The sequence below is a fragment of the Bombus huntii genome, chromosome 4 (assembly GCF_024542735.1).
Source record: "Bombus huntii isolate Logan2020A chromosome 4, iyBomHunt1.1, whole genome shotgun sequence".
NCBI lineage: Eukaryota > Metazoa > Arthropoda > Insecta > Hymenoptera > Apidae > Bombus > Bombus huntii.
Genome location: NC_066241.1, coordinates 8939283 through 8951769, shown reverse-complemented (window position 1 = coordinate 8951769; position 12487 = coordinate 8939283). Strand labels below are relative to the sequence as shown.

General features: G+C 40.9%; 2 protein-coding genes across 4 annotated transcripts in view; one reads left to right on the top strand and one right to left on the bottom strand.

Annotated features, from left to right (window-relative positions):
* The first annotated feature begins 92 nt into the window (after window positions 1-92).
* LOC126864817 (uncharacterized) lies at window positions 93-4787 on the top strand. Of its 2 annotated transcripts, XR_007689351.1 has the most exons (10): window positions 93-883; window positions 1070-1130; window positions 1281-1427; window positions 1492-1722; window positions 1819-2115; window positions 2212-2313; window positions 2398-2555; window positions 2648-3044; window positions 3129-3396; window positions 3482-4787. XR_007689351.1 is itself a non-coding variant. In XM_050616612.1 (9 exons), the coding sequence occupies exons 1-9, from the start codon at window positions 761-763 to the stop codon at window positions 3332-3334; spliced, it is 1722 nt and encodes a 573-aa protein (XP_050472569.1). In that variant the 5' UTR covers window positions 93-760; the 3' UTR covers window positions 3335-3480. The 2 variants fall into 2 exon arrangements, 1 of the variants encoding a protein (XP_050472569.1); XM_050616612.1 differs by lacking the exon at window positions 3482-4787 and having other exon boundaries at window positions 3129-3480.
* LOC126864798 (proto-oncogene tyrosine-protein kinase receptor Ret-like) overlaps window positions 3342-12487 on the bottom strand; it is a 35518-nt gene continuing 26372 nt past the window's right edge. Inside the window, exons 10-19 of one of the 2 annotated variants that reach the window (XM_050616559.1) lie at window positions 12127-12305; window positions 11804-12040; window positions 11053-11155; window positions 9506-9674; window positions 8559-8863; window positions 6611-6791; window positions 6397-6526; window positions 5575-5776; window positions 5315-5493; window positions 3342-5248 (exon numbers count right to left, since the gene is read on the bottom strand). In XM_050616559.1, the coding sequence (XP_050472516.1) occupies window positions 4821-5248; window positions 5315-5493; window positions 5575-5776; window positions 6397-6526; window positions 6611-6791; window positions 8559-8863; window positions 9506-9674; window positions 11053-11155; window positions 11804-12040; window positions 12127-12305 (2113 nt within the window). In that variant the 3' untranslated portion in view covers window positions 3342-4820. The remainder of the gene's footprint in view (window positions 5249-5314; window positions 5494-5574; window positions 5777-6396; window positions 6527-6610; window positions 6792-8558; window positions 8864-9505; window positions 9675-11052; window positions 11156-11803; window positions 12041-12126; window positions 12306-12487) is intronic. The other variant, XM_050616558.1, reaches the window with a different exon arrangement.

Sequence of the window (12487 nt, the reverse complement as noted above, 5' to 3'; positions counted from 1 at the left end):
CACGGTGACTGTCACGTGGATTTTATATATTTTGTCCTGAGAGCCGCAAAAGATTGAGATATACTACGCTATGATATGTAATTTCTCCAAATATTTTTCTTATTTTATAGACTAACAAATTTTCAACAATGTGAATGATTTAGATAACATTATCAGAAAAAAATGCTCAAATATTGTATAAAATTTTCTTTTAATTAATTAAATATTATGTTGTCTATTTAATATTATTGTTATTTAAATCATTTACATTGTTGAAAATTTCTTAATCTATAAAATAATATATCTTATTTTGTCTGATCATTCTAAAGAATTTAATAACGTGGATTATCAATATCCATCGTGCCAGTCAACGTGTTGATCATCTTTTTCTAATTTACTTTATATGGGATCATACGACAAAAGATGATGATTCACAAACGAATCTTCCTTCTTTGTTTCTCAAGTATTATTTCTTGTAATTAAGGATAAGTAGTTCATTTGTAACGAGCTTATCACGAATAACTTGACACATTTATCATCTGTGTTGAAAAGCACGTTAAACTCGTGAGGTTGCGCTATTGTTCGGTAGAGTGCGTGTTTAAAGACAAACACGTAGGAAGCGTGCTCGTTAGTTTACATTGTGCAAAAATCGTAGTTCTTGAGAAAATGTAAATCGTTATGATTGAATGTAATATGTTATCGTAAAAATATGGAAAGTTGGGACAATCGTTGATGTCGGGTGTAACGTAAATATGTTTACTTCGATCAAATTTTTTAATAAATGTGGTTAATTCGTAACTCTAACCTTACAATGCGGAGACTTGTCAATCTTGCGATGCTTCTTTGTTACTTGAGCAGAAGCGTCGCAGCTATGTATTGTTATCCAGACTACTGTCAGAACGTGGTAATTTTTTATTTTTTCAAGTCCTTTATAACTAGTTTCTCGAATTTCTAAATGTCTATAGTTGTTACAAAAGGTATTGACACATACTCTTTTTCCAATGAAATACCTTGTTATCAGGATCTATTGTAGTCACTGTATCTAGGCTGAGTATTTATTATTAGGTTAAATTGTCTGTTTATTTTACAGACAAAATTAGTCGCTACTCCTGGTTTCCAATGTCTATTGACAAAAGTTCAAAGGAAAGGAGGTACGATATATTCATTAAATGCATTCAGCATCGGCTATAGTGATTAAAAGTGCGATGACTTATGTGGTGCAGCATGTATTTTTAATGTACAAGATAGGAGTCAGGAATCACGAGATAGGTATGCGAATTACTTGCTTTTCTTGTCGATAGATTGCACCAAACTCACGTTCGAAGGTTATAGTCGTTATCCAGAGGATGGCACAGCAGCCAAATTTAATTTACGTTCATACACGTATGAGGAATCTGGATATAAACTGACAGCTTTCAACTTAAGCGTTACCAATGTGGACTTTCATGGTAAGAATCATAGAGTAAAGGGATTCTATTCTGTTACTTGAAATTCTTTTCTATCGTTAAATAGGACTGGTTACACGTTATCAAAGTTTACTGGATGAGAACGAATCAGCATGTAGGTACATAGAACTTTATGGGAACGAAACCAATCCAGTACCACGGGAATTGTATATTTCTTGTCCATTTTCTGATGTATCTTACGAATCTGTTCCATACCGGTTAGATTATCTCGTAACAGGAGAAAAGTATAAGTATAGCAAAAGATATGTTTTCAATGTACCTGTCCACAGATTTATCGGTGAGTGTTTAGGCCAGATATTTTTCATTGAAAGAAAATGAGCAGTCGTGTGTTTGTTCGATATTGATGGTTCCTCTTAAATTTGTCCTATCTCAGGAGAAGATGTAAGTATAAAGGAATACAGGCCATTTGTATATATAGATGTCTCCTATGCTCCTCTTCTTTCATTGCACGTGCAACCACTGCCAGAAGTGTATAATGTAACAGGGTATAAAATTTGGTTGATAAACAACGATACGGATTTCGTGAAAACGTTCAATATGACCAGTGAACAAGATTTTCGCTACAATTTTACCGCTCACACCGGCGTGTTTTATTTTAAAGTTGCTCCCATGCATTCAGAGTGTGGCGACTATGGATGCGTGAACAGCACTACGCCTTTTATCATTATACGTAAGCAAAAAAAAATTTCCTATGCGCGTCTGTATTATCTGAAAATATTTTCTTGTTGACGTAGTTGTTAAGCATTACGGCAATTGTATTTTTCAGAGGAGACATCTCATCGTTTATTGATCATGATTATTAGCACTGTGTGGATACCGCCAGTGATATTGTACGTCCTTTATCATCTTTACAAATTGTATAAAAAGGGTAAAATTGCAACGTTTGCAAAATATTTTTGTAAATACAGAGTGGTCATTGAAATTTATATGTTTGCTTCGTACTCTTTTGTAGAAGTATTGAAAAGGAGAAGGATACCGAAATGTTTGTTAGTCTACTCACCGACTCGACTGTCGCATATCAATGTAATGATCGAGCTGGCAAAGTATTTAAGAATTTGCGATGTTAACGCCATGATAGACATGCTCGATGTTACCGATACCACGGACAAAGTTAGTGCCAGTAACGAGACTATTTATTTCAAACGGCTCCACGTTTTCCCACGGAAATGTTAATCTTTTGGTTTGTTATGTTCGTAACGTAGGATCCAGAATGTTGGTGCGATGCTGCGTTTCGAAACGCAGACGTCGTTCTTATCGCAACTTCTCCGCCGCCTAAGAAGCCTGCGGCATCGGCTATTTATCGAAACACCGGTAATTATCTTTTGAGACTGGTGAAAGAGAATCAGTCGGAGAAAGAAAAGCGCTATTATATCGTGCAATTGCCGTATTGTAAATCGGATGATGTACCCGAGGAAACGAGGCATTTGAGGAGACTGTCTTTACCAAAAGAGTTGCCTAAACTAGTAAAAATTATTCACAAGGTGGAGCGCGTAAAATGTTCCTCGGTATCCGACCAGGAATTTCTGGACAGCGTGAAATTAGCAAAACTCGAGATTCTGAAGGAAGATGCGAACATTGCGAAAGACGAACGAGAAACTGGTCAGTTCTTTATAGATTCGTAATCGATCGTTAATTTAGTTAGTTCGAACGTTTCGTAGCGTAGCTGACATATTGGTGTTTTAGAAAACCTTTTAACGTTGAAAAGGACGGAAACAGCAAATAATCGGACATCAACTGTGCTGGATGATAACGCAGTGTCTCAGTCGTTTGCAACAAATATCGATGAACTAAACTTGCTCGGGGAAGGTGGAGAAGGTGAGGAAGAATGTACTCGTGAATCTTCGAAGGACGATACGTGCTCGTTTCGTATCGACGAATTGAACTTGTGACTTCGTCTCAAGTACATTCTTTATTCATAACGTTGTGAACAAATTTTACTTGCGTAAGTTAGGTAATTTTTCAAGATGTAAGACTTTTTTTTATATATATACCGATTTAACTTAATAAACGCCAGTTTCTTTTTTGTTACCATACAGCTCCTCGTGTCCATTTATTGTGAGTTACGTCTTACAATTCTCCATTCGTTAAGTCACAGGTATATTAAATATATATCTTTTTACGCATGCATACATTGCACACGCGTGTATACGTTTTAACACGATATTAACGATGGTATAATGATAATAGTTGGAATTCACATGGCACGTGCCTGATCGTGCTAAGAACTAGTCGATCCATTGGAAGTAAGCAAATATACAGTGTTATATAACTAAATTTGTACTTGAACGCTTGCGTCATAAACGGCAAGTGGCTAATTAATATAACGAAATGGAATGCGCTGCTTTGTACAAGTAAACCAAAAAGGGGTGAATTCATTCACCGAGGTATAAAAAAGCAGTCTTGTTCGAATACGATTACATCGACCAACAACTAGGATACTCAAGTTTACCGCCTCTTTGAGTGTATCGTCGAATCACCGTTTCGTGCAATTATTTAACAGACGGTTCACCATAAAGTGAATGTTAAAAGCTGGAAGCCGCTGCGAAGAAGGATTTAACTGGAAGTTTAAAAGTTTGACAATTTTAGTAATTAATATTAATCATTACGATCTTTCGCTTCTCGTTCGATCATTTGTTACGCGATTGATCGTGAAATTATCGGAAGGTGTTTACACAGTTAATTAAACGTTAGTCACCCTTTAGGGACGTAGCTTTCGTCAATGAGAAGCCATTTATCTAATTTGTTCTTTTTCGTTCGTTCCAATTCAATCGCTTGTTAGGACATAAATGACGAAACGAATAGGAAAATTTCCATCAGGGTGACTAAACTGCGGTTTGCTTCGGCAATTTGAATAGCTTGGAACATCTTTCGTCGAATGCTCTGTATCGTAAAAATCCAAGAATATATAAAGCTGTAACAGGCGTCTTGAGTAGAAAGACTCGTTAATAATTTCTAGTATAAATTACACAAAGATCTGGCTGTTTACATGAAAATGTAATGTTGTATATCGATTTCCATACTATATACTATCACCGTTAGTATACCGTTCTTCAGCTCTTATCTCCTGAAGCGTCGATCTATCTATTTGGACGTATGCTATCCGCATCTTTTTCTGATTTTCTAGCGTTGCAAAGTTCATCGTCTCGTATTCTTATATGCGACACGTATGCCCGACAGAAAGAAAAAGAAGGCACAGTATCGAAGGTGTTTGTTGCTCTCGATCGTTTCAACGATCACGTTCCCGTTCGTTTCGTAATGGCATACTCGTCGTACGCTAGACGATACTCCTCTCGAACGAAGAAAAGACGCGATTTGTCTTCTCGAACCTCTAGATCATCGATATTTCACCCTCTGGTCTTCACGCGTCTCACTTCCTCAATTAGAGCGAGCTTCGTCGTTATTTTCGTTTCTGTTGGCGAAGACAAGTAGTTCTTCTACTTCTGTCTCTGTCTCCGTTTCCACTTCCGAGGATTTCTTGCCTTCCATGTCGATGTAGGATTGCGAACGTTCGTTCGTCGGCGTGGCAAGATCGTTCTCGCTGTTGCTGGTGACGCTGGTGTTTCTCAATTTGATAGGACTCTCGTAGTGATTCACGCAGAAGCTCGGCGGTGATTGATCGTTCACGTACAACTTGACGGATTCCTCGGGGAATGTTGCTACGGATTCTTGCCACAGGGCGTGGAGTTTGTCGATTTTGTCGCACTTTGTCACCGGATCGGAACACGGTTTCTCTAGATAGTTGACAACGTTCGTCCTCAAAGTATCGATTTCGTCGCCATCGTCGATGTCATCGTTACCAGAACCTGCGGTAACAAAATCGTTCGTCATACTGAAACCAGACGAGACGAAACGAAACGAGAGATACGTACTGCATGGACTGTCCAACGCGTGAAGAGAAGCAAAATAGGCCTGATTGTGAACGGTTCTCGGATTCAGGTCCAAGTATTCGACGCTGTCCTCTAACATCTTTTCCCAATGATTGGTAAGTTCTTTGAAGGGAGGCCTCATTGCAGGTTCTTGATGCCAGCACGACATCATCAGCTTGTACCTGCGAATGGTGTACGCGTACTCACGATAACTTCCGAGTTAGAACTCGCGATGGCTACTCTTGTAAAGTCGGACTACTCACAACTGTTGCGAGCAATTCGCTGGTCTCTCCATACGGTAACCGGCTTTGAGTAAATTGTAGAGATTATGCACGTCCACTCCTGGATAAGGAGACGCGCCCAATGTGACCAGCTCCCAAAGAAGAACACCGAAACTCCAGACGTCAGACTTGCTGGTGTAGACGTGATCCGCAAGGGATTCTGGTGCCATCCATTTTACCGGCACTAGGAAAACACGTATTAAAGTATATACGTTGGATTAAACGGAGGTTTAGCTGATCGCGGATGATGCACGTTAAAACTGTCTTCGTCCTAAACCTCGAGAAGATTTACGAGCGCTAGATTTTATGCAGACGAAGAACGAACCGCGGCAAGAGGAGTCTAGTCGATTCTAGTCGATTCGAAAGCTTTTGAAAAAAGTAACGCGCGTTAGAGAATTGAAAATATGATCAGACAAAGGAACGCGAATCTGATTATTTCTGATAGATCCAACACGATCATACAAGAGAAGACAAGAAAGTTTATATATAAGTGGTACGTTATTGTCATAAAATATCATAATTTCACAAAACAGAATTATTGTATCTGACACATTTGAGCAGCGAGTAAATGTTCGTAATATACATTCCAGAGTACGTAACTGTCAGCAACACGTTGAGATATGTCCAATACAAAGGTTAGCAATATGTGCATATACACGCAAATAAATTACTTGGCAACTTTAAACTACAAAGAAGACCATGCAGCAACTCATGACAGTGAACGATAAGAAGCCTGTCCTATGCCTCCTCTGCTCCTAAGCGAATCATTTCGCCCGCTAATCGTTTTTCCAGTTCTGCGCATACCTCGTCCTTTGCTGCGCTTCAAGTACGCATCGTCTTCGTAAACGTCCCTGGTCAGGCCAAAATCCGAGATCTTGCAGACCTTCTCGGTCGCAAGCAGCACGTTCCTGGCTGCAAGATCTCTGTGAACCAACTGAACAATACGGCGAAGCGATACAGTTAGTGTGGATTTCAACGAGGTGAGAAAACGGGCTATCGCCGAGGATCAAGGGATTACCTTAATGTCGGCGAGATAGGCCATTCCTTTGCTGATCTGCCAAGCGAAGGAAAGGATGTCGCGTGGCGTGACCGTGTACATGGACCTTCCATCCGCTTCGCAGGAAACTACGTTGGATAAAGACGAACATCCACCGGCTCTAATTTCCGACTCCAAGTGTCGGCTACGCCTCAAATAATTCCTGCAAAGTTCCCGCATCCTGCGTTACACCTTGTTCAAACTGTGCGGTACTTTTACCAAATCGATAATCACTCCGTAACAAATCCCGAAAGTAGCGTTCGCACGTTTCTACATTTTCGCCATTCAGCTTCCAAATATACAATCAATGGATTCATTATAGCGTGTAATAACTATTATTGAGTTACGGTTTATTCATACTAGGACGAATCGTTCATTTACCGAATCAATTCTTTGTCTCGTGTAGTAGTACGTATGTACATTTTCACATGGATGTACATGGGAAAGGAGCGTTCAGACGATCGGTGTTATTGCCAATATTTAAGGTTTTTAATACTGTATTGACAATATATATCGATCGTCTAGAGTCTAGAGGCTCTCTCGCGTACGATAATATCGAGTACCTTAAATATTGACAACTATATCGATGTGAACGCTCCTTGAAATCACCGATTCGATCACGTTCAACATTCGATTTCGTTCTGTACATATGTACGAAGCGATTCGGCAATAAAACCGAATCTGCTCCGTTTTTTATCGTATTTGTAGCAGAGTAAACTTGGTCGTAAGAACGTGGCGCTCTTTGAACCAACGTGAATTTTGTTTCTGTTGTACAAGTAGTTTTCGATAGACATTTTACTTGAAATTTTAGGACATACGCTTACATTCCTTTCCGAAGAAACGTTATAAAAAATTTCCCCCAAAATGAATATCGTCTCCGCGCGATAGGAAAGTTGTTACGTTGAAGGTCTTCGTAATTTAGAATACGTACGTGCCGAAGAAAAGTATATTAATTATTTTACAAAGTACACTGCGCAGAGCTAAATGTATCAATAACGAAGAAGTTAGAAAGCCACTTATAGTTGAAGATTATAACGATACTAAAAACGCAATTGATGTCCTTGATTAGACGATGGTTGCGTGTTATTCGACCAAAAGGGAATCGAACAGAGCATATAATGTATACGTTTTGTTCGCTGTAATTGAGCGTAACTGGAATATAGACATAAACTTTGGAGACGACCATTATCTCTGGAAAAATTGGCAAATGCACAAGTAACGCCATATACGCAAGAGAGAAAACGTGTTCCGACAACATTACGTTCAAGAGAAATTCTTAAACAGAATCAAAAATAAAGTGACGTGTCTGGAAGCTATGAAAAAAGGATGATGGAACTTTTGCTGAAGAGACATTGAAACGTCGTTCTTCTGTACACAATGTAAAAAATTTATTTGCATCTTATTATTAAATGCAAAAAGTATAAAAGCCAAATTCTTAGTATTACAATTAAAAAATGATAATGCATGACTATGCTTATCCTGAATGTTTCCTTTCTATTTAATATTAATTGAAGACCTTCAACGTTACTTCAAGCGATTTTACGCTGGTTAATATCGTCGATAGGACAAAGTCCTGCTACGTAAGATAAAACATTAGACGCGTACATGGCTAGAAATTTAAAAGAAACCGCATAAAGAGGAATATATATTGTGATAATATGGAGACTGGAAGAAGCGAGTCGCGCGTTGACACGGCCGTAACGCCGCGTCGCCGCCTGTTCGTCGCCGTTTGTCTCTTCGCGTTTAAACGAGCCCGTCCCTCGTTCCGCGTTCCATGAAAATGCGAGATGCAAGAAGAATTCAATTAACGCGACGCGACGAAGGTTTTCTCGTGAAGCGGTTATCGTCCGGCGATTCTGGGCGAATCTCGTTATGCGGAATTCCATTCCGCTCCGTGGACGTGCAACAGCAAGCAAGATTACGTACTCACCGCAACGAGCCAAACTCCGCGAATTCGATGATGAGGTAGACTGGCGCTCCGGGAGTGGTGCACGCACCCAGCAACCTGATCACGTTCGGATGTTGAGCCTCTTTCAACAGTTGATACTCGGACAGCAAGTCGGCCAATTCGGATGCGCACGCGTTCTCCTTTAACGTTTTCACCGCAACAGTGGTGGCTCCTGGAATTCCACCGATGTCGATCGCTTTGGCGCGCAACACGCGGCCGAATTCTCCTTCGCCGAGCACTTGTTCGATGGTCAATCGCGCTCGTGGGAATTCCCATTTAGGATCCGGCTGGAGAAATAGTTCAACGAAAACGATTCAACGTCTCCGACGTTTCCGTTGCACCGTTTTTCTCGTTTCGTGCTTTACGATGATTTTACCGCTGGTAATGAACAATGCGCGAAGGAGCAAGGAACAAAGTCCATGAAAGTGTCAGTTAACCATTTCCGTCGCTGTATCTTTGTTGCAACGTGCCGTAAAACGTACGATACACGTACGGTAACGGTGCATGTGGTTCAAAAGAAAACGAAATACGATCGATCGAAATATCTTATTTAACTTAATGGTAGAACTATCGGCCGCTACTGAAGTATGAAACTTTGTATCGAAGAAATTAAAGCGCGAATAATAGGACAGAGTTTATAACGCGGTAAGATTTACAAGCTTTAATTCGTCGTTGAAATCTGTAACAATGCATCGTTGTAGATGTATGGAAAATGAAAGATTACCTCGTTTTTACTATCGTTCTGTGGTAGTTCTAGAGTTAGCGTACGCGAAATACCCGAAATTGTACCAAAGGATAGGTACAAACGATCACGTACAAAGTTGCAACGCGGTGAGAGGCAAAGAATTATATTCGTCGGTCGGATGAATCCTGAGCTTAGCGTAGGAGTAACGAAAATGAATGATTCGAGGCAAAGAGTCGCTGCTTACCGGGCACGTTTTCGGAAGAAGTAGGTGACGATTGGCTGCGGTGAAGGTGTCCAAGCCGATAAGCAAACCGTCGCCTCTGTCAATGTAGTCCGAGGATAATATGCCGACTACGTTCGAGTCATCGTCGACTCTTCGTTTTCCGTTTCGTCGAGCTTGCTTCACAGTCAGTCTGAAACGTAAGATCCTCTCATCGATCATATTGCCGTGTCGTGACGACTTTTAAAATCGGGATAGACGCGGCAAGTCGACGATCATTTCGCGAGAAATATCTACGTCGGCCAGTCGTACTCATCGACGAACGTCAGTCGGAATATCCACTGTCAAACTTTTACGAGATAGACGCGCGCCAACATTCACGCGGATACGACGAGGAAGTTTCTTCAATTTCGTGTGCAGACAAACTTTTAAACTCGCTTTCGTGTGATATATTGGCTGTATATCTCGTCTTGAAATAAAGTGGAGGACAAAGGGAAGTTTAAAGCAAAAAGAAAAGCCGTATAAAAAACGTCACCACTTTAGAAAAAAGGCTGCGATTGACAAGGACAATTAAACTACGAATAGACGTAATAATATAGGTGATTGTTACTGTATAAAAATCATTCAGAAATGTGAAATCCGAGGATGAAAAGTTGCACTTAATGTGAAAATATACAGGGTGGTTGGTAACTGGTGGTGTACGCGGAAAAGGGGGTGATTCTAGGCGAAAGAAGAAGTCAAAAGTATAGAATAAAATTTTTTTTTTTTTAATTTTTCCATCGAGACAACGATCTACAGTGAGATTCGTTATAACGAGACGAGACAAAGTGCACGCGTACCGAACGAAAATTCAAAGTCGATTTTCTCGAAAACAAAGCCTCGAACGAAAAATTTTTATTCTATATTTTCCACTTCTTTTTTCGCGTAGAATCAACCCCTTTCCGCTTGTACCACCAATTACCAACCACCCTGTATAAAATATTGAAAGCGTAATACCTGTCACGGTATTTGCTAAGTAGAATAAATCTCTGCCTGGGTGCTACTCTTTCAGTCGTGTTCATAAAAATATGAATTTGCATAAATATCCGCAGCCTGGTTGTATGCAAATACGCATTTCAAATTTCCTTCTGTCCGCCACCGTCGGTGATAACAAGTTTTTATCGTAGAATCGTATCGATACCTCGGGCAATCGAGTGACAAAAGAAACATTTGATTCTGAGCGGGCTCGATATGCGCGGTCGTCGTTCTACCGATTAAACGTCGTTATCGAAATACTGGAGAATCGGATTCGGAGAGGAATCCCCTTTCTTTCGAAAACTCGTTGTTCGGTGGTGGATCGAACGATCGACGTGACTCGAGCACAAAGCGCTCGTTCGAGAGTTATCTAGAATTTGGCCAGCTGTAATTCCCCAGCTGTCGTGAGAACTCGTGTTTCGTTCTCGTTTGCGCAAACATCGCGTTAATACGAACGCTTAGCCTTTGGTCATGTTTCGCGCGTTTCGACTTCTTTCATCGCCAGTGTTATTATACTGACCAGGCAGAACCATATAATTAATTTACCAGTGACCTACCTGTATCTCGAAGTAACGAGAAAACTGATGATCGCTATCAGCACGACGAAACTGACTCCTATCAGGCTTATCATGCAGATAGGTCCACAAGGTCCTTGAGGTGCTACGTAAAAAGAAAAGAAAGAGTTTAATCCAGTTGCGATCCTACAAGTTTAATCTCTTAATCTTACTCTTCGTTTAACGAGCAAAAATATTTCTACTATTCGAAAAAAATACTATAATATACGCGGTAAAAGTTTGTTTATCCGAACCCCGTTTATACGAACCAGTTGTTCTTTTATCGTCGGTTATGCGAACTCTGTGACCGAGCCTTCGTTATTCGACCTACGCTCGAGCGTACTTTCTCTGATACGAACGTGACTTCCGAAGTCGTACGCGTCCGTGTGCTCTATCCGAGCTGATACATAATTGGACACGATCTGTGACGAAATTGTTGTTCAGGCTCGATTATCCGAACGTCAGCCTCTACTATCTCGAGCTAGAAATTGAATAACAGCAGCTGATAGGTGTAGCGAGCGAGCCTCTATTATCGGAAATATCCTCAACCCCGATTGATCCGGATAAACGAAGTTCTACGATACTTAAAAACGCCGGAATCACGCACATCGACGCGTTGTCGATATTGTTTCGTATTTGCCTGGAACTCGAGAAATTTAGAATAAAAGAAGAGGATCGGGCGTAAAACGATCTCTAAAGAAGACAGCGGGGTTAATGCGCGAAGCAACGAGGGTTCAGTGAATGATCGTGGAACCTTTTCGGGCGCCGGTCACCACAATCTCCTCCTCTATGTCTCGCGATTTCCCGCCTTTTCCATCTTTACCCTCCTCTCCATCCATTCCCTGTTTGCCGCCTCTGCCAGGACTGTCGTTTTGCGCGCGGAAATGATCCACGTTGCACGTGCATTGCAGCATATCGTTGCACGCGCAAGTTCCCAAGCCGCTCTTGATGCCGCGTCCGTTCTTGTTCATGTGAGCGAAGTGGACGTCCGCTGGAACGTTAAAATTGATTATCGCCGATGGAAGCGTTAGCGAGATGGAAGAGCAAGAATGCAAAAGGTAAAAGAACGAAGCTCACATTCAACGGTGCAATCCTGGGGACAAATGCGAGGATCCAACCGTTCGAGCTCGTCGCACTGGTTATCGGGACAGTGAGACAAATCCGGGGAACAAGTTGGATAGTACTCGGACATTATGGAACCCTGGTTCGGACGTTTGTTCCATCTCCATACGCATTGAGCGGAAAAGTTGCCCTTGCTGAAAATCCGACCGATTGCGAGATCGTACGACGAGTTAAGGGGAAGCAGCCAGAGAGAAAGAGAGGAAGAGAGGGAGAGGGCAGGCACTGTTAGAATTATTGTTCGTTGAATATCTTGGACATGTAACCGGTCTGCAGTTATGGTAATGAATTTACGAAGAGAGAAACTCAACGACAGATT

What these genes read in the sequence shown, in the direction of transcription:
- LOC126864817 (XM_050616612.1), top strand. Translation starts at nt 761, where the DNA reads ATGTGGTTAATTCGTAACTCTAACCTTACAATGCGGAGACTTGTCAAT. An exon ending in ACCTGTCCACAGATTTATCG is followed by an intron (nt 1,723 to 1,818) that starts GTGAGTGTTTAG and finishes GTCCTATCTCAG; the next exon opens with GAGAAGATGTAAGTATAAAG. An exon ending in TACGCCTTTTATCATTATAC is followed by an intron (nt 2,116 to 2,211) that starts GTAAGCAAAAAA and finishes TGTATTTTTCAG; the next exon opens with AGGAGACATCTCATCGTTTA.